The sequence below is a fragment of the Varanus komodoensis genome, unplaced genomic scaffold (assembly GCF_004798865.1).
Source record: "Varanus komodoensis strain SLA01 unplaced genomic scaffold, ASM479886v1 scaffold2, whole genome shotgun sequence".
Classification (NCBI taxonomy): domain Eukaryota; kingdom Metazoa; phylum Chordata; class Lepidosauria; order Squamata; family Varanidae; genus Varanus; species Varanus komodoensis.
Genome location: NW_025335568.1, coordinates 34,364,335 through 34,386,482, shown reverse-complemented (window position 1 = coordinate 34,386,482; position 22,148 = coordinate 34,364,335). Strand labels below are relative to the sequence as shown.

The following is a 22,148-nucleotide window of genomic DNA, read 5'->3' as shown; positions in this document are numbered from 1 at the left end:
CAAATTAAAAAAAAGTCTCCCCAAAAAGCCAGGCCAGAAGTTCTGCATCTGAATTCAAGTATGTCTATAAAGCTGTAAAAACCTAGAAAGATGAAATAAATATTTACAGCAAAAGCAGTTCTTCAGCCCCATAAGGTATGGCAGCTAGAATGGACACAGAACAAAAGCATACCCTAGTTTTTAAGCCTTAAAGGGATAATAAACTTTTAATATTTTCCTAAGCAATTCAGGCAACAGCTGAAATGATCCTGGTTGTGCAGTCATGGCCTGCCATCATCTTGCATTCACTCTCAATCCTAGAGTCCATCCTAGAGCCATAAAGGAGAACTCTCAGAACCAATGTCTATTATCTTTGTGAAATTATGGAGTACAGGAGAAGCGCTGGATGACTGGAACAGGGCTATTGTCCCTGTCTTCAAGAAAGAGAGAGAAGAACCAGGGAGCTGTAGACCAGTCACTCTGACATCAATCCCTGGGAATATTCTGAAAGCAATGCAGTGATTACTAGAAGCCAACATGGATTCCTCAAGAACAAATCCTGCCAGACTAATCTGATTTCATTTTTGATTGGGTAACCTCCCTGTGAGAATGCTGTGGACATTATCTATCTGCACTGCAACAAATCTTTTGACAAAGTTCCCCATGATATCCTGATTAGCACACTAGCTAAAAGTGGGGAAAATGAAACAACTCTCAGGTGGATCCACAGTTGGCTAAAGAATCGGACTCAAAGAGTGCTTGTCAATGGCACCTTCTCAAACTTGGGACAGGTAACATGGGGTACCACAGGGTTCAGTCCTGGGCCCAGTGTGTGTCAACAGTTTTATTAATGGTTTAGATGAAGAAGTGCAGGGCACAATGATCACATTTGTGGATGACACAAAACTGGGTGAGATAGCTAATACCCTGTAGGACAGAAAGAAGAGTCAAAGTTATTTTGAGAAGTTGGAACACTGGATTGGAAACAGTAGGGACTAATGCCAAGTTCTACACCTAGGAAAAAGAAGCCAAGTGCATTTGTAAGATGAGGAATACTTGGCTCAATAATACTGCAAGTGTGGAAGATCTTGGAACTGCTGTAGATCACAAGTTGAATATGTGTCAACAATGTGATACAGCTGCAAGAAGGGCAAATGTCATTTTAGGCTGCATTAACAGGAGCATCACTTCCAAATCCTGTGAAGTACTAGTGTCTTTTTATTCAGCACTGGTTAGACCTCATCTGGAGTACTGTGTCTAGTTCTGGGCACTGCAGTTTAAGAAAGAGGCAGACAAGCTGGAAAGTGTTCAGAGGAAGGCAACAAGGATGATGTAGGATCTGGAAACAAAGCCCTATGAGGAGGGGAGATTGAAAGAACAGGACATGTTTAGCCTCAAGAAGAGAAGGCTGAGGGGAGATACGATAGCATTCTACAAATACTTGAAAGGCCAACACAAAGACGAAGGACAGGATTTCCTCATGATCATCCCAGAGTACAGGACACAGAATAATGGGCTAAAGCTGCAGGAAGCCGGATTCTGGTTAGTTATCAGGAAGAACGCCCTGACCGTTAGAGCAATATGACAATGGAACCAATGACCTGGGGAGGTTGTGGCTTCTCCCACACTAGAGGCATTCAAGATGCAGCTGGACAGCCATCTGAGAAGGATGGTTTAACTTGGTGTCCTGCGCTGAGCAGGAGGTTGGACCCTTTCCAACTCTACTATTCTGTGACTCTATGATTCATGCAGACTTTTTCCTCACTAGGTCTTAGACTGCTGAATCCCATCAGCCAAGATCTCATTATATATTGCAAGTGCTTGCTACAGAAGAAGGGACTGGGAATCAAAAGCACACTTTTCCTCCTAAGTGGTACTCCCAAGTTCATCGCTTGCCTTTTGGTCTGATATACTTTGAAATAAATGCACCGCTGTACTTACTGAGTTCTTTTTACTTCAGCATTGGCAATGGCACTAATGAAAGGCACAATTTTGCCATAGTGTAAGAAGAGTCGAACCAGAGGTATGGCTGCCTCCTGTTTTTCCCTGCAGACTTCACCCAGCACATGGGCAGTAGATGCTGAAACAGGCTAAACACCAAGATAGACAAAAACTTTTAAAAATGCATTATCTGTAAAGAGTAACCAAACTTTTCCAATAATTTTTGCCAGATTCCTAGTATTTTATAATAGTTCTTCCTCACAGAGTTCCCTATGATTATATGTTATAATCACAAGAGGGCAGTAATATGAAAAATACTGCAAGTCAGCTTTGTTTGATATTGGCTTTCAATAAATTTCATGAAATGTTCCAGCTGCTTTTTATAAGTGGAGCTTTAATTGTGAAAGAACTTGAAGTTCATATATTTCATTTGGTTTTCTTCATCAGTTAAACCACCTATTCTAAGATTTACAAAGATGATTTTCCCTTAATGTATCTTGGATTGTACCTGTGACAGGAAAGCTAGTGTGATGGTGTGGAGTGTGGAATTACCTGGGGAGCTAAACTGTGTACTTCCTGAGGGGAAAAAGTTAACTCTGGCTGTGCCTTAAACCTCATGAGGGGGCATGCTGAGGACTGCAAAGAAAAGTCCTAAGATGTAGAGGAGCTAAGGGACTGGGAGGCTGCAGAAATGGTGAAGGCTGGGGAATTGGCTGTGAACTAGAACACTGAGGGAAGAGTACCAGTGGGGTAAAAAAAAGACTGAGATTGACAAGAATCTGAGGCAAGAGGGGATCCTACAGACACTTCAGAACACAATCACACAGGGGGTTATATGGTATGGATAGCAAGAGAGGGTGATGAGAATGCCAACGAGGCTGTGGGGGCAGCTTCTACTGTTAAGGCTGTGTCATATCCTGGCAATTCTAGAGGGACAAAATGAGTCAAATACTCATATTGCTTTGACCGAACCACCTTATTCTTTGACTGAAGGCTTCTTGACAAAGACCCAGTTCAGACATCCTATGAAGCTATACTTTCTGGTGGTCAGGGTCTGTACAAACAGCAAACACCTGCACCCAGCCCCTTGTTGCTGCTTTTGTGTCTCCTTTCACACAAGCAAGCAAACAAGCCAGGAAGCTGTACTCAACAGAGGCTTCCTGTTACATACAAATTAGTAATTATGGCTAACTGCATTCAGAGAAATCAAGATTTGTAAGCCAACTTCAAAGAACTCACACATACCCTTGCCTCATTCAGCTAGAATTTGATTGTTGGAATGTGGCCTAAATAATCAACCAGCTTCCAGCCACAAAAACAATACATCTAAACCAAATCCAAAAATCCCACTTCAGAATAATTAAAAGTGGGGAAATGGAGGATATCAGGCAAAAATATTAAATGAAAGTCTTTATGGGTACAAGAAAACAGCACTGTCTCTGTTGGCTATTCAGACAAATAGATATTTTGATATAGGATCCATAATGAATGGGGAGGCGGGTGGATTTTCAACGATTAAAGCAATGATGGAGAGATGAAGCAGCCAGGGGTACTTCATCCTTAATCAGGGCTATGTAGTACACTGGCGCTGACACAGTTAATGGTTATGGGAAAACATTTGTTTGCCAGAAACTGTAATAACAATTCTCAAATAGCAATACAAAATCAAACAATCAAAGTCAACAGTGGTTCAGGCTAATCAGGATATTCCTTAACCTTGTATCTGAAAACCCACTTGAAACTGCATTTTAGATACTGGTTTAAGGAAAACCTAATTGACTGTTGCTGGCAAAAGGAGAATTTGTTCAGGAGAAGTGGGTCTCCACAGTGAGCAAACGCATTTCCCAGCACCTGCCTTCCAATGTGCTAATGGTGGTTAACTTGGAGTCAAGAGCTTGTGGGGAGCCCAGGGGGAAGGACACTGGCTTACTTTGTGTAAAATGTTAATATATATCTATGAATGGTTTGGGATGAACCGAACACAGCAAGCAATTACCTCAACATCTGGAGATTTTAGTAAGTGTTCTCTAAGTGGGCTGTAATAGTCTGATGGAAAAACATGGTCTTCTGTGTAAACAACATTCAGCCTCAAGGATCCCAGGTCATCAGGTTTCAGGGATTTGTTGCCATTGTCTCTGGGCTGCAGAAAATACCTACCAGAAAAATATAAAAAGGGAGAGCTAAAGCTCCATATAGATTTCATATGAAAGTCTTTCTTCCCCAGACCTAGGTTCTGAGTTTTTTAGAGGGATAAAGAAATTATGTCATGTGATTACTGCACCAATTAGATAGCTAGCACAAAATATGTACTATTATTAATAATAATATAAAATCATTATGGGAGAAGCAATAAATGATTCTACAGTAAGAAGTAAGGTCTTTTTGTACAATTAAGTACCATGCTTCATAAGAACTGGATTGCCGGAGAAATTTCAGAGGTAGTCTTAGTTCTCCTAGAAACTCATCTCCAAACTTCAAGTTGCTTGCGTTCCAAAGGTCAACTCTGTTAACAACCAACAAGAGAAAGAGAGTGAAATGGGAACCATTTCTCTGACAGTTCAAAGCTTCCACAAGCTCTTCACTCCAACCCTGCACCCAACCTGCTCCTCACAAAAAAGATAAACATGTTAACATTTAAAGTCCAGAATAATTCTGGTAGCCATAGGACCATCATGGGGAGCAGGAATGGATAATGCAATGTCTAGAATACCATGCCCTTCACATATCTGTATTCCCAAATGCAGATATTAAAATGAATGTATCTTTATTTGGAAGTGTGAAAATATTTATTAGTTGCTGAAGAAGATCCTGGCTGTTGTGACATGTGCAGGAAATTGTACTTTTAGCATTTAATAATAATATTGTGCTGTACCATGTCAGCAATATTAGAAATGCCTAATATGTATGCAGGGGATAGACCTAGTGATAAATTTCTAAATTAGTTATTTATTTAAATTCATACCACCCAACAGCAAAACCTATCTGGGTGGTTTACAAAAGCTGGAAGATACGTTCTATCAAATACTGTCGTCCGAGACCATGCAAGGCTTTATAGATTAGAATCAGCAGGCTCAGAGGCATAGAGGCAGCCAGTGCAAGCTGGCCAGAATTGGTCTTACATGTTGAGACCTTCTGGTCTCTGTTATCAGTCTGGGAGTACAGGCACAGCCCAGCTGCTAAAAACAGCTGTGAGCAGCGATGACAGTTCCTTGCTGTCTGCTGCTGTTCTCTTTCTCACAAGGGTATTTAGACCAGCCTTCCTCAACTGAGTGCCTTCCCAACCTCAGCTCAAATCAGCTGCAACTAGCACAGCCAGTATTCAGTGATGCTAGAGCTTGTGGTCCAAAACATCCAGAGGACACTAGGTTGGGAGAGGCTGGTAGACCCACTGGTCAACAATTGATCTCACAGGATGGCCTTGGCTATTCTCTCTCCCTTCCTCATCATCGTCATCAGCATAATTATTGCAAGGCTTTGCTGCATCCATTTTCCTCCACTCACAAGGAATGAAAGTCTTACTGTGCTTCCAGGTTTCTATCTTATACTGGCTGCCCAATATTAGAATTTCAGATAGCTGGGTGAAATGTCAAAGTGGTTATCCTGACCTAAGTTGATGAGTGAATTTATCCGTATCGTCTTCTTTATTGATCTATTGTAACCTGTTTCAAAAGCCTCTAGGATGTAGGAGTGGGTTAAAAAGCTATAAATAAAGCAAGCAAGCAAGCTGCCCAGGATCTTCTAAAACCCAGATCTTTTTGATCCAGAACTAGTACTCTGTATCTTTTACAGTAGAGCAGTCCTCTACCTTTTTTAAAATTTAGCTTTTATCTCCTCCTTGTTTGAACATTATATTCTTAATGGCTAACGTCCTGTCATGGATAATATCCATTCCGTTTTCCTTGACTTACTGTCAAAAGAATCTGATCCATTCAATGAACTTTTGAACTTTTACAAAACAAAACTTCCTATTTAACTAAGTAAAACCAATAAGAGATTTCCCTCCACAAACAGCTGATTGTTTGTTTCTTTATTTCTTATAATTGATGTACTATCTAATAATTTAATAAGCCTCCCTACAAATATATATTTCTTCTAACAAGATTCAAAATTGCTATATTTTTCCTTAGGCTCAAAAGACAGTATTTTCAGATGTCATCATATACAGATAATTAATGCAGCCACCTTTTAAAAACTCAGCGCCCCAAGAGAAAGAAATACCCGTGGTCAGGATGGTTGATACTACTTGACCAGCCTAATGAGTATACTTCTTATTTTACTGGAAAAAACAGTAAGAGTCAATCAGCCAACCAAAAATATACTTCAGTGGCGACACCATGGGCAGTTGTCAACTGTCAATTAACTATAGCAAAGAATGAAGAACCTTCAACTACTTTATTTGCCCATTCTTATTTAGACATGACCATAGCACTAGGAGGAAATTTGCATTCCTTTCACAATGTTTGCAGCACTGGAGAACGGCAGTAGATGCTCGTCTGTACCAAGTTGAGGGAGAACCCCAAAATTCCACTAGACATGTAAGAAAAGTCCTAGGTTTGATTCTTGACATCTCCACATAGGGCTGGAAGACACCACTATTTGAAACTCTGAGAGCTACTGGGGCCAGTCAGCACAGATTGGGAGCAGGCAATTTGGCACCTTCCAGAAATCTGAGCTACAGAGAACTGGGAGTTAGGTCTAAAACACCTGGAGGGTACAAGTTATTTATATTTGGTTAGATGTACCAAGGGGTCAGGCATTTCCTAATTTCAAAAGTGGCACATTCCCACCGAGAGGTGGGTGGGAGGCATCCTGGTAGTCAAAGCTGGTGGGAGCCGGGAGTGGGAGGGAGCCTTTGGCAATACCAAGTCCAAGGACACCCAAAGTCTGGCACTGGCCCTGCCTGTCTCCTCATAGCATACATGCTTTCTTTTCTTGACAGCTAAGAAATATGGAATGGGACAGGGGAAGTGTGAAAAAGCTTGATTTTTCAAGGTCTTAAGAAGTCTATGGCTGAATAGAAACCTTTCACAATTTCATAATTCTTATTCTATATTTAAGAGATATTATATTTCACCAATGGGGATATGGAGGAAGGAAGAGAAAGAATATGTATAAACAAGCTAACCTGATTTCCATCTTGTCAACTTCATCAGCATCTTCAATATCGAAATGGGATTTCTTGTTATAGCCACAGGGTCTGGTAATCTAGTGCAGATGAGAAATTTTAAGATAGTAAAATCTTATTAGTTAACAAGAATCTCATTAAAAAGTCTCTATATATAGGAAAGCTCAATGAGATTACACACTGCACTTATTTCATGAGGGTAAAGCTACTCTACACTCATTATACCTCAAAGCTATTAGATAATACATTTCTAATCGCACATATTCAAGTATGTTGCATTTTCCAGTTTAAACTGTAGAGTAGGTATGTGTAATTCCAGTTTAAACTATAGCATATTACATATCAATCAACCATATCCAGTATGAAAATCTGGTGGTGAAAAAAAAGAAAAAGAGAAAAAAAGAAGGATTATTCTGAGATCTCAGTATAAAAACTCTACAATTGCTTAATTAATGAATACTGTTAAATCCAAAAGTATTTAAAAGGTGTGCAGCTTTCAGTTGCAGACTTATTTTAAGCACCAAAACTAATACAAATCTTACTTGGAAAAGAATGTTACTCTGTTTGTTTGTCATAAAATACAGCATAAATCACGTACTGTACATAGTGGCATATAAGGCAACTCGTATATAAAATGAGGTCAATATGTTGGGCTGTTTTTCTGGTGTTTGTCATATGCTGGGCATATAAAACAACCCCTAACCCTTGAGCAATAACCCTCACATAACTAGAATCTTGTCAGTCAGAAGTTTCTTGACTTTCGTGACATCATGTTATTCTAGCTAATAGTCATGTTAACTCACTGATTTCACTCAAGCTCACATTTGTCTTCTATATACCTTGACTCCTATCTGTGTGATCAGTGTCTAAAGTTTTGTAAAGTGATGTAATAGCTTTCTTTTTGACCGTAAACCATGGATTGCTGCAAAAGAACATATGTTGCTTGTTTTATTTATTTAATTTCTATACTGCCCATAGCCAAAGCACTCTGGATGGTTTACAACACAGCATAAAAACCAAGTTGGAGGCAGATGGCAGCCCACAAGAGGACTGGCTGGGGTCACTGGGGAGGACAGCTGGCACCAGCACCGTGGACAGCCACTGGGAGGGCAAGTGACAGGGAGAAAGCCCACGCAAGCAGCACCGTCTCTCTCCACAGACAACCACAAGGAGAACATTCCCCTTCCTGACTGTTGCTGCGACAGGCCCAGAATGGTGCCTTACCAACCCCCAAGCCACCACCGAGCAAGGGTGGGACGGGCACCAGGCACAAGGCTGAGCATGTGGCTGCACATGAAGCCTGCAATGCAGGACAAGCTCCCCTGGAGCTCTGGCACAGTGGGTCTGGTTCTAAGCTAAAGGTTACTTAAATTGCAGAAGTGCTAATTCGAATGCAGCCAGAAGGATCCATGTTACTGAGATGGTGTGAGATTGGAAGAAGAATGAAGACACGCTAAGGAAAGTTTTTCCCCTGGGGTATAAGCCGGCATCCAGTTTTTGCCTTGCTGTTTTTTTGGCTGCAAGGGTTGTCTTATACACCAGTATGGTAATAAAACTTATGCAACAACGGGGATAATCAAATATCCAAAACAATGCTTTTTATGTAGAAACTGAAACAAAGAAGTTGTAGTTAAAATTCATCTCACCGGTTCATAGAGACTATTATTAAACCTGCCGAAGTTTACACATTGTTTTTTAAAAATTTAGCAGCAGTCAACAACTGTTGCTACATGGAATGTTTCCATGTAAGGCTTCTGGTTGGCTCCCTGCTGTTTTCCATTTCCTTCCTGCACTGGTTTTCTGATCGCCCTCCAACAGTCAGTGAGTGCATTCAGTTCATTTGGTCCATTCTGTTTTGTTTCTTTTTCCCTACCAGAGGGCCCCTCTCACAAGCATCGTATTTAGTTGGTACTTCTGCAAGTTGATACCTTCTTCTTGTGCATGGATGACACTATTTTGGCTATATCTGGACCATCAGAGAACTGAGGCCACTGTTAGTATATGCAGAAGCTGCCATTGCTAACTAGGCAGAAAGACTCCCTGAAGACCTACAACAGTTAAAAGAAGAACGGATGTAGCTTCAAACATTGAAATGAGTAGTTCTCTGATGCCGAACTCCTGGGCCCTGAAGCGGGAGACTCAGTTGCTTGTCATCATCACTGGAGAGAAGCCCAAATAGGGTCACAGGGAGGAGCAAACGTGTGCCTGTTTTTGCAATGTCTCTCCCCTGGGGGTGAAAAACAGATGGGCCCATAAAGAGAGTTTCAGGAAATGAATGGTAGAAAGGGTTCAACACTTCACTTTGTGTATGCTCAGAGACTCGCATGTAACAATAAAGATCGGTAAACAAAGAAATGCTGGTGAGACTGATATTGCTTGGAGGAAGAAGCACGGCTCATGGCAGACTGTGGACATTGCCCTGTTTATTCAATGTTTTGGCTGTTATATTAAAAATAATAAACACATTAGAAATCTTCAGTGTGGAGACTAAAGAACAGCTGAGAAACAGCCCACAGCTTTCCTTGGCCACTGCAAACGACATTTCCCGCTCTTTACAGCTAGATACTTTTGAGGGAAATGAAGGGAAGAGGAAATTGCAGACAAGAGGTCTTGGCATCACTGGAAGAGTTCCTTGGAACTGGAATTTGAGTATTTCTGAATACTCAATAATGTTCAAGAATTCTCCAGAATGGCTTGAACAGTCTCATCCCATTCTAAATCAGGATGACTAGATTTTGCCCCTCACTAGTTCGAGTTATCATCCTTGGAATCCATGTATCACGGCCTGTTGAGGTCTGTGTGTCACGCCCAAGGGGAAGCAGCTGTCAGTTCAAAGTGAACACAACATGCTCTGTGGCAGCAGGCCAAGTCCCTTATGCAAACAGCTGAAGACTAGAAGAGCCCAGAAACGACAGTAAAATCCAAGGCCGGCAGAAGCTCAGTTTTGAAGAAGGCAAAGGCAGAAGAATCTTAGTCTGTCGGGATCCTTTTACAGTAAAAAAACTGCTCACAGACATCCCAGTAGATGATAGACTGTGTGTTTGTGTGGAACCAACCCTTGAGGACCAGGGTCGGTACGTACTTGAGTGTCATATGGAGAGAGAGATAAGAGAAAGATATTTAGATTCTCTTTTGAAGAAATTGAAATATAGTGATTCAAAGGAGAAACTGAATTATTTATTGCAACCATCCAAGCCATATGTGATGCAAAGTGTTGTGGTATTTGCTGGTAAAGCTGCTAGAGGTAGAGCAAAATTTTTGGATTTAATGCAAGTGCTACGAAGGGAGCTAATTTGATAGGAAGTCTTACATGATATATGCCATATTACTGTTGCCCACCCACCATATTTCATTATGTGAGTGTAAAATATGTATTTCCTGGTCTTGTATTTTATTTTAAATTGCATTTGCAACAATCTTTTGATTGATCAATAAATATACCATTCATGCAAGAAATGGTTCATGCTGATGGCCTCAGTGCCAGAAACTGCTTTTAAAAGGCTTGCTATAGCTAGACTGGAGTTAGCTAATGTGTTCTTATGCTTAGTCACATGCCTGGGCTAATATTTCTGCCTATGTGGCAACTCAATTCAAAGTATAAACACAATTCAGTGTATAAAGCTTGTGAGAGAAATAAGCTACCAAAGCCTGGCACACGCTTCAACATCCACTCCATGATATGTTTCCAGGTTTGCAGACAGGTGCCCAAAAGAAAGATGCAAAGGCCTCATTTGCATGACACGACAAACCACTGGGAGGAACTATCCATGGTGGGTTGCTATGCTATTTGAACCCAGACTGTGGCAACAGAGTGGCTTACTTCCCCGCCCTCCCAACAAGCCACCCTAAGAACCCATGGGCCAATCTAGGGTTAATCAAGCCATGACTGGTTGTTGTGTTGTTCAAATCCAGGTGACTTATCCCACCAGGAAGCAATGAGTGAGGTGCTTGATAAACATGGCATGGGAAAAAGGTTTGCAATCTTTCCTGTGCCACTGCCAGTGATAGACCCTGCAAAAAGCCCAAGTGTCACATTGGAAGAGCTGTCACAGGTTACCCCCTACTTTAAAAAATAAAAAGTCACCCAAACGTGCACAATGTTATTGATGTGAATTTTCTAATTTTTGTTTAGTTGAACTTGTGCAAGTGTGGAGATATGTGACCCAGCAGGTCTGAAAATGGGCAGCCTTGCTTGCACAATGTGCTTGAAGTGGAGCCGGCATCTGTTTTCAATGTGCCAAGCCTGCACATTGACCCAGAGAAGCCCCCCCACATTTTGCACCCCCCCCAACAGCTGTCAAAAGGCAAGCTCTCAAGCCGAAGTAAAGTTGCAAGGGATTGTTGGTCATACGAGCTACTTGGTTACTTTGGAGAGGCACTAACTGGCTGTTGATTCAGAGACTGCTGTTTCCAGTATCTGGAATAAAGGTGGGGGAGGAATGGAAAAGCCAAGGTGAACAAAAAGGATTTGCAAGTTTGGCGGGGTAAGAAGACAGAGTGGCTTCAGTCACCAAGTCAGATGCAGCCTGCAAAAGTGACCGGGGCGGGGGGGGGGGAGGACAGCTGACAGTGAGTCCAACTGTCTGTCAGGCACACCATGGGTAGTCCACACAATCTACTATGGCTTATTGCTAGGGTGGGTTACTATGACAGGCAAACACATCCAAAAACCTCTCTGTGTTGTCTGGAAATGATAATATTTAAGCTGCTCAGAGCTTACAATATTATCTATTGGAGCAGGAGAGGCAATGCAATGCATGAGATACAATGGTGAGATACAAATAAAAGTCTGGTCTAAAGTGTAATACCCTTAAAATCTGTTAGGTCTCACACAAGACAAGCATTTCACACAACTGCAAAATTGGAATGTCATATTGAAAACACTATTTCTTGATTTGTTGCATTCATATACTGCCTTTTCTCCATGAGACCCAAGGCAGCTTCTGTGGTCTTCATCATCATCTCCATTTTATCCTCACAACAACCCTTTGTTGGCTGAGAGGCAATGATTGACCCAAATTCACCCAGTAAATTTTATGGCTGAGTGGGGATTAGAACCTAGGCCTCCTAAGCCCCAGTTGAACACTCTTCCCACTACACCACATTGGCTCTGTCTATACGCTCCCTGGAGAGGTGCGCCTGGCACCGAGTTTCTATTCTTTTTGGCGCCAGGTTAAAACCTTTTTATTTAATTGCTATTTTAAAAATTAATATTTTATCATTAACCATTGCTTTTTTGTTTTTATATAATTTTATGGAATCGTTATTGTTTTATTGGTTTTACTTGTACGTTTGTAAGCTGTCCCGAGATGCCAAGGCATGTGGTGATGGCATATAAACTTTTAAATAAGTAAATAAATAAATATACACAGTGGCTGTCTCTACCACAATGTCTTTGTCTGCACCCTAAGCAGACAAAGTGGAAGAGCTCTGAATGTAGTTTGCCATGTTTATCTTGAGTCCAAAAATAATGATTGTGATTACCTTGCAATCAAAGGAAGGGAAGAGTAAGTCACTTCTGCACAACTTAAATAAATAAATATGGATACTCTTTCTTCAAAATGAAATAGAATCTGCTGCATCTTGGCTGCAGGGCAATGTACTGACCTTTTCTGTCTATATCCAAAGTACTGTCATACATATCTCTACCTTTAGTATTCCAGAGGGGAAGGGTCTGGGAAAGGGAAGAGCCAAAAGAGAGTAGAAAATAGCAGGTAACCTGACAAGCAAACAACCCTTATTAACTAGTTGATGTTTATGTGACCTTCTCAGAGGGTTATTAAACTTCTGAAAAGTTAAAATGTTTGCAAAACCTCATTCACTAAGCTGGTGTCAATCAGCACAGTCTTACAGTCACGTACTATGGAAGTTGCAAAGACTGGATCTCTCTTTATTATTGCCTTTTCTCTTTTTCATGAATTTATTTTGAGACATAAATGGGCAAAACCCATTTATGTCCACAAATCTATGTTCTACACTTTAAAGTTTTTTCTCTTTCTTGCAGACAGATAACCTTACAGTGTGAATTTAGATCTCACAAGTATACCTCCTCGAGTTCAGTGGCACTTAAACCCAGGTAAGTAAATGCAGAACTGTGGCCAAAAAAATGGTTCTGATTTTATAAACATAGCAATGCAATCTTCCCTTCCTTATCTATAAACAGGGTATATAGATTTTCTGATGTTTTTCAAGTTCTCCACAGGCAGCTGCATATGTAAAGCACAGAAGGAAGCTATTTTAAATGTTGAGTTATCTATAAATCTTTCTCATAACCCAATGACAACAAGAAAAGCTTTGAGGTTTTCATTTCTAAGGAGCCGGTGTCACAGAAACAACCATGAGAGTACCCCACCCAACAGTAACCACAACATAGACTATATCCACATCTCGGTTGCAGATATAGTTTAAGTCTCCTCCTCTCTGCTCTAAATGCAGACTGTTTCTCTCCCACAAAAAGTAACCCTATTACACATGCCTCTTGTAAAAAAAATTATTAGCAAACTGATTTAACGACTTAAGTAGGAGATGGCTGAAGAAAACACAGTTCCCACTACGAAGCTATACAGACGGACACTTAATGGGTAATGCCTGAAATTCCTGAAAATAATGGGAACTGTAGGCACTGGAAACAAAGAGTCCTTAATTATGTATTTAACTTAAATGCACCTTGGAGCCAAAGAGTCCAGTAACTTAGTATGCTAAATTGTTTCAGTAGTTCAGTGTATATTGAACCTTCTGTGAAACCTCTGTACTGCTGTTTACAGAAATAATCTCATTTCGAATACATTCACACTATTCCAGAGGACAAAGTCGGGATAAATGTGATAAACTTTACAATTCAAGCCTTGGAAGCTGAAAGTCCAACCACTGTTATGCCCCAGAGACAATGTCTTAGGCCAGTCTCTAAAGTTATCTGTCCTTCCTTGTGTCTTGATGCTACATGACCTAAGTACCATCTTTCCTGTTACCTCTTCCAGCTTTGGTTGTTACCAAGCCTGGACACAGATGCCAAGGAAAAAGCTAGTTAATTTAGTCAAGCAGCAAATTTTCTGGTATAAATGTGAGAAAATCTTTCCAGAGCAGCAATTTCCTGGGCTGGATATTTCTATATTCTGAGTTAGTACTAATCCACTGTAGCAAATAGATAGGTGTATTCTGATAACTGTAAAGATGGAAATCCACAGTTAACATTTCACTTCTGCAATATAATCACCAAGTGCATCTCACTAAACCATATCCCACTGGGACATGCAAAAATGTGAAAAATATTACTTTCACAAAAAAATCTCACATGAAGGTTCTTAAACTGCTGAAATAAAGTATGCATAGCACATCTAAATGTGTTTGTAGGACTAGTACTGCCTGGCTCCTGTATTGCTTTCCTCCTCCTCCCTCCTAATTCCTATTCCTTTTCTGCCACATATTCTAGATTATAAGCCTGCAGACAGTGACTGATTTGGTTCACAGGCTGAACATGGTTCATTTCCTGCAGGGTGGCTATGAGTTCACCACAAACAGTCACACCTTTTCTAGGATTCACTTAACCCGTGCAGCTTAGCTTGACATTCAAAACTGGATGATCAGTGTTGGAGACTTCTTCATGGTTTTTAAGCTAAACCATGGTTAAGCTAAAAACCTACAGAGGCACATGGTCAGAATGGAGGAAAGCACTACCACTCTGGCCAAGCAAGTCCAGGCAAGTGGCATTGCCAGCCACCCAAGTGGCACTTTGGACAGCTTTGGACAACTGTGTGCTGCATCCCCAATCATGCTGAGGGGTTAAGGGGGACATGTGTGCAGCCAGCACCAGTGTCCCGGATGTGCTCAGGGCTTGAGGTGCCAGCATGGAGCAGACACTGACTCTCTGTGGTGGCTGCGTAAGGGGACTGCATTCTACTATTCAAATTCCGCTTGTCCTCACTCCCCTGCCCCACCAAGGACAGGAGACTGTGGGCATGTGTGTACTCAGCTGAAGGAGACACACAGCTGAATGCATTCCCCCTCTGGTTGTGATCACAGGGTGATCATAGCTGCAGAGAGGGGGGATTGAGTTGGTCTGGATGGGTCTCCCAGCTGGACATGCCCTTCTTGCCACCACAGCAATTGCCCCATGGGGTGACAGCTCTGTTTTAAAGAGAGGAGGTGTGAACCCTCGTCTCCCTCTTCCTTTGCTAAGCATGGCCACTATCCAGATGAGTGGTGCTGGTGCTAAAAAAGGAGGAAGGAATGGGCCACTTGGTGCTGGGCTTCAAGCCCAACGCATGTTGACTTGCCCGTTCCCCCTTGCGAGGCACTGCTGTGGCTTAGCTAAAAAGCCATGCTCAGCAAGGGAAAGGGGAGATGTAGCACTTTGTGCTCAAGAAGAAACTGAACAAGAAGTGACCCTTTTGCCACTGCTGGGAAGCCTCTGACAGCCGCCATTTGGGTGTACATGGGCAGCTATCATTCCAACTCACTTCCCCTGGGATGCTAGCAGGAGGACTGAGGAGGAAAGAGGAGCCCAAATACTCCCAAATGTGCCCAGTATTGGTGTGGCACATCACAGGCCTTGTGGCAAGCAAGCCACAGAGTGCAGCTTTCTGTGCAGCATGGCTTGTTGTATTGTGTGAACCTGCCCACTGTCATATGCCTGGTTCTATGCTAGCACCTCTGGGAACCTTGGCTAAAGAATGGCGTAAAAATGCTTTGAAACAATGAATTTGAATTTGGCCAATCCAATACTGTGTGTTTTCACCAGCTAAGATTTGGGCCCTACTGCCTACGTAATCTGAATGTAACTTGGCACATCAACAAGGGCTCATTCTTCCCATGCACAACATCCCTACATCCTTTAGTTTCCAGTTTGCTTTTGAAAAAGCAGAGGTACTTTAATAGTGGGCTGAAGAAACATTAGCCCTTCAAGTCCTTATATTCTGCTTTTAATAACGAAAGTCAGCATGTGTTAGGGCCCGCAGAGAAATGACAGAACAGATGCTTTGCATGCAGAAAATCCCAGGCTTAAACCCAAGCACTGACAGTTCAAAGGATATTAGGTAGCAAGGTCAGAAAGGTACCTCCTGTCTAAGACCTTGGAGAATCATTGTCTGTCAGCAAAGACAATGCTGGACTAGAAGGATCTGATTCAGCAAGGCATAGCTAGTGATTTCAGTTTGTTACTGCACACTAGCTTTGTGAGGGAATTGCAATAAAGTCTGACTTAAAAGAAGCTTTCATGGAATGCAAAAGAAAAGGAAAAGGAAAACAAAAACCCAGAGTCTCATGAACTTAGTTCAGGGTTCGAACTGAAGTCCTGTTCAAAGCTGACATGCATTCCTACTGTGATGACAAGCAGGGCAAGAAGGTGGGTGGGAGTGGCGAAGTTCTGAATGATGCTGTCCCTTGGCTTTACTTTCATTCATGTTAAAAGGTCCTGTTACCCAAAGTTCTAGTCATTTTCAATAGCATGGAAGTGCTTTCCGTTGAAGCGAAGAGAGAGCTTTTGTGCTACAGCATGTTGGCAAGTAACCAATTATCTTCAATTTTGAATGGCTTGCTCTAAAGCTTTTTACATTTCCTGTGAGACAACCCTCCCACGATTGACTAAGAAAGACAGGGTGGAGCGGCTATAAACTACAGTTTAGAAAGCACTCAATTATCAGCATAAATTCAAATGTGAATGATTGATTCAAAAGGGCCAAATTTGGAGGTGGGGGAAGTTATGCAGAAGAATACCATTCAATTCACCTGGAAAAATGATACCTTTCTGCCTCACCAGACAGCTAGCTGGCTCCAGGATGCACCAGGCCCCATCCAGAACACTCTCTGAAAGGCAAAACTGACTCAACATGACCCGTGTCAACCACACTGCACTTTGCTCCATATTCTTCTAGCATACCAACCTCAAAATAAAACACTTCATCAAACTGTGGATTGTTTGTCTTCTTTTTAACTTTAGTCTTTTTGACTTCTGATCTGCAAGAAAAAGGGGGAAAAAGGAAAGGCAGAAAAGCATTACCCAAAAGGCAACTAATTGTGCTGTAATAAGGAGTTTCAATGTTTCATTTCAAAGTACAGTAATTCTGGGCCTGTTTGCATGTAATGCCCTGTCCACAGTGAGCCAAGGAGCAGGTCCTGGGCAAGCCCATTTCCCCTACAGCCTGTAAAAGGTGATAATGTCTATACCAAAAATATTGCAGGCTATTGAACCCAAGCAGGCATTTTTATTTGGTTAAAAAAAAATGTATCCTGTATTTCTACTTTCCAGCTTATAAAGTGGCTTACAAGAAAAGCAACAAAACCAAAACACTAAATCATAGCAATAGTCCTAAATATCCTCAACAGAATCACAGGCTTTTAGCTTGGCACTTTCTAACTTGTCTACATAGGGCCACCAAAATCCAAGGTAAAATAGACCTGGTAGGTGAATAATCACAAGATTTCTTGGTTTGGTGAGAAGAGGAAGGAATGAAATGCTTGATCCCAAGACATATTTGCAGCCTCACAGTATACAGAAAGGGATTAGCAGTGGGAGAACCTACAAACAACTCTTTGCCTTAGAGGATTTAGCAGTAGTCCAATCTATGGCTATGGCATAGAATAAGAACTCCAATATAAGCAAAAGGGTTTGATGCATCTTAGAATAGTTTAGCAGAAAGGTGGTGTTGATATATGACAAACTTATTAGTTTAAAATAGTTATCATAATAGAATATATCCCACAATATCAATATAGATAGATACGAACTCACAGAACCATAAAAGGTTCTTACCATACTTCAAAAATAAATAAAAATCATGTTTTGATATACCACTTCAAACAATATTGGAAAAGAGATTTGATAATTAGAATAAATGAATAATTATTAAGTATTACTAACTTGTATGGTCCTGCTAAGGTAACTGTCGCATAAGGATCACACTGTCCATTCACGATTGGTAGTCCTTGGCATTCTAGAACTCTGAAAAAAGAGACAAAAAAAAAAAACCCTAAATAAAGAGACAAAAAAAGTACAGAGTAGCAACACAAGATGCAATGGGAGATACTACAGGAGGTGAAACTTCCAATTCTTTGTCTTACTTCAACAAAGAAGAATGAGATCTGCCCACTGGATTGTCTTCTTATTGAATTGCATAGTTTTGGTGTTATTAGGTTGCTTTCCACATTAAATGTAAGAAGACAGTATCAAAGATTCATGACAAATTATTATTACTGATAAGGAGAGACAGGGTGATATAGAAGATTATAAGCAGCCCAGAGTGTCATTCTGGCTAATGGGCAGGTTAGAAATTTAATTAATACATAATAATACATAAGATTAAAGAATAATTATGTAAATAATAACAACATAGATTTTACTCTTAAGAGATGTAGACTTCAAGATTGTCTAAACAACTGGACTAAATTGACTGAGATTTGTTGAACTGTAGTGTCTATGATAGCCAGAAAGGAGTATTAATAAGCATGGTATGAACATACAGTCAAACATCAAGGAAAACACATATAGAAGTATATCATATGTGGTGTGGTTAGAGCCAGTGTGGTGTAGTGGTTAAGAGCATGGGACTGGAACTCAGACGATCTGGGTTCTAGTCCCCACTCAGCCATGGAGCCAAAGGGGTGACCTTGGGCCAGTCACAGACTCTCAGCCCAATCTACCTCACAGGGTGGTTGTTGTGGGGATAAGATGGAGGAGATGTAAGCTGCCTTGAGCCCTTTGTAGGAAAAAGGCAGGATATAAATCAGTCAATCAATCAATAAAATCATGGATGTGAACACAAAACCAAGGGGTAACTATGTGCCAAGACAGCCAGTTGGTTATGTATGCATGTTGGCAGGGCTTTTTTGTCATAGAACGCACCGGAACAGCATTCCAGCACCTTTTTTTGACGGATTTTTCCAAGTGATTGTGAATCGCCCTGTTGGGCGTATCAGATTGGCTGCAAAAATCATTAACATAGTGCCTGCGGGCTGCTTGTGTGTCAGCACTGATTGTCGGCACAGATTGTGAGGGTGCTGCTCGGCTTGGAATCGGTCGTGTGGTCCCACGCTGAGTGCTTACTGCTGGCGGCGACCATTGTGTAAAAGTGTGACCCCAAGACGTGAGTTCCGGCACCTTTTTTTTTTTTTTTTAACAAAAAAAGCACTGCATGTTGGTACAGGTAAATACTTGTGTAATAATTTTCATGTCTAGTTGGCCCTGACAAAATGGGCTTTGAGTGCAAGAGAATTGGACCATGAGTTAATTTTTGCCCAATAGCTTTGTGAATACATTTTTTAAAAAATAGGAAGAGTCTTTCTAAGCAATGTTAACTTTTCAAGAATTCCCAGGTGAAAGCCCAGTTAAGATAAATGGATCACTTTCCCAAGCAAACATCTCAAATCAAGATAACTTCAAAGAGGCAAACAGGTTCTGTCCTATGTCTTCATTCCCACCTACTTTCAAAAATTTGAAATTTTAAAAATCCAAGTAGCTGCAATGGTAGTGGTGGTGAGTTACAGTTGCCTTACAATTTTATATTTTTTTAGGTTGTCTCACCACAACAGTATCATTCCAAGCTTCCTATAAGACAGCTACTGATAAAACTCATTTATTTTATGAAACAAATTCTTGGCTAAACAATTAGTACAGGTCAGTCATTGGAGGTGTCCAATGTTCTGTCTGGGCCTACATTGTTGGAACACTTTCAACAATGTGCAACATTTACTTGGTTTCCTTTTGGAGGAGCCACCCGAGTTGGATGGGAAAGCCATGTTAGGTGAGACACTGATGGCCATTTCCAGAAGATGGAGCTGGGAACCTTCTGGTCAGCTCTATGGCATCTTCATGTTGTTCAACATCTACATAAAAGTGCTGAATGAGGTCATTTTGGTGATTAGTATGTGTTATCATCAGTATGCTGATGACACACAACTGTATTTCTTCTACTGTCATTAGAGACTCAGGTGACCTTTGTGGTGAAGAGTAGTTTTCATCAGTTTGGGGTAGTATCCCAGCTATGCTTCTTTCTGGAGATAGATAACAAGGCTGCAGCAATTCATGGTTTGATAACCTTCCTCCTGCTCAAGTGAAGTACTCTGTTTGTAGGATTGACTTTGCAGATGGTCCAGAAAATACAACAGGTACCAAAATAAATAAGTAAATAAACAGAATGAAAGCAAAACCAAGAAACCAGCAACAATTCTGGCAGAAATTGTTCTGTTTAAACATGTCTCTTGCTTGCACTAGTTCTCGGTTCATTTCCAACCCCATTTCAAAGGGATAGCTTTGACCTATAAAGTTTTTCACAGCCTGGGACTCAGTAACTAATGAAACACCTTGTCCCATATGTACCTGGGGTACCAAGTTCTACCAGGCTCTTCTCCAGGTTTCCCCCCACTCTGAATAGCAAGGAGCTGCTCCTACAAACAGGCCTTTTCAGTGGTAATCTCTTGGTGATGGAATGCTCCCAGGGAAATGTGCATGTTTCCAACATTATTTTCTGTCCAGTGTAAGAGTAAGATGTTTGTTTGTTTTCTTGGGATTTTTAAATTGTTACTATTTTAATCCTTATTGGATGTTACTCATTTTAATTCTTATTTCTTTGATGATTTTAGAGTCTCATTTCTTACTGTCTCTTTGCATTGTATATTTATTGTATAGATTTTTCTATTTGCTTCTGTTCTTTTACTGTGTGGGCAATGGCAAGCTATCCTTCACGTTTTGGAAAGATAATTTTATGCTAACTAGAGATTTATAAGTGAACTTTGCCTAACATGAAACTTGTTTTATAACCATCTAAGAAAGAAATTAAAAAGGAAGTGTGCTTGTGATTGTCTCAAAGAACTTGGAATAACATCCATTTCAAAGTATTCCCTTCTCTTTTGATTCACAGCAAATTACACTTTACCTTTTGGTAAGATATAATTTTGTGCTTTCCAGAGATTTGTAATTTAACTTTCCCTCAGACGCTTTTGTTTTACAATCTAAATATTTACATATCGGCATATACTAAAGATATTCTAGAGGGGGGCAGCTCTTGTACTCAGAGAGAATCATTCAGTTCTGAGGAGGTGGTGGAAAGGCAAACGTAGGCAGATGACTTTGCAGTTCCAAAGTTACATAGAGAAGATTCTTAGGCAAAGCATGACAACCAGCCTGCCTTGGAAAAGGAGGGGGGGAGGAGGTGATGGTAAAGGAGTTCCTTGACTCAGTCAGAAGATGCCGGGGCAGCAAGCAGCCCTATTGCAAATTGTCCAGCATTCCAGCCATCTAGCTCCCAAGCACAAAAGGCACCCTGAGGATGGAGTCAGAAGCTTTCCTGGAAGGGAAAGGAGGAGGATTTCGGTTTGGATTGAACTCTTCATGTGGGCAGATGCTTCTGCCTTACCTCAAGCAGAATGCTACTTTGATTTGTATTGTTCTGTAAGCTAAGTTTTAATATAAGAACTGCGCTTCTAAAATTTCATCTGAGTCTGCTGAAGAGGCCTGTTCATGACAAATGCAGAGAAACAATCTATGTAATGGGGCTAGAGAGGAAGAGGAGTGAAAGTTCAGACAGGTTGGTAGAGTTGGCTAAAAATCAACTGAAGATGATGATTTAATGTGATTTAATCAAGAGAGTGATGATTTAATCAAGTAAAAATAAACAAAGAAAAATCTTTGGAGTATGTATGATGTCATCTTATTTGACTGTTAGAAATGGGATAATAGCTTAGTTAGTACACAGAGAACTAAGACTGGACCTCATTCTTGGCTTTCTGGAAATGGGTTAAAACATATTGCTAAAGTTTGGGCTTTTAAATTATGAATAGCTTTAATATTAAGGTTAATGCTTAAAGGAAGCAGTTTGAGCAGCATTATCTTTAACAACATCAAACCCAACAATAAAGAATTCTTTAATATATAAATATATCAGAAGAAGGAAAGCAGTTAACAGTTGGGCCACTGGACAAGAATGAAATTAAAGGAGCGATATGGAAGTATGAGGAGACTGCAGAGAAGCTGAATGAATCCTTTTCATTGATCTTCACAGCAGAGGATGAAGAGGGAGTATCTGTTCCTGAGCTCGTGTATTCTGGAAGGGAATCGGAGGAATTACGGCAGATAGTAGTGGCAAAAGATGACGCTTTCAAGCTTATTGACAAA

The 22,148-nt window shown here is 40.8% G+C and overlaps 1 protein-coding gene across 2 annotated transcripts in view; it reads right to left on the bottom strand.

Moving 5' to 3' along the window:
• The window catches only part of RASA3 (RAS p21 protein activator 3), a 145,452-nt gene that overhangs the window by 25,776 nt on the left and 97,528 nt on the right, over positions 1-22,148 (bottom strand). For both annotated transcript variants that reach the window (XM_044428587.1, XM_044428588.1), the window contains exons 6-11: positions 17,901-17,981; positions 16,924-16,996; positions 7,046-7,125; positions 4,319-4,423; positions 3,917-4,073; positions 1,921-2,069 (exon numbers count right to left, since the gene is read on the bottom strand). In XM_044428587.1, the coding sequence (XP_044284522.1) occupies positions 1,921-2,069; positions 3,917-4,073; positions 4,319-4,423; positions 7,046-7,125; positions 16,924-16,996; positions 17,901-17,981 (645 nt within the window). The remainder of the gene's footprint in view (positions 1-1,920; positions 2,070-3,916; positions 4,074-4,318; positions 4,424-7,045; positions 7,126-16,923; positions 16,997-17,900; positions 17,982-22,148) is intronic.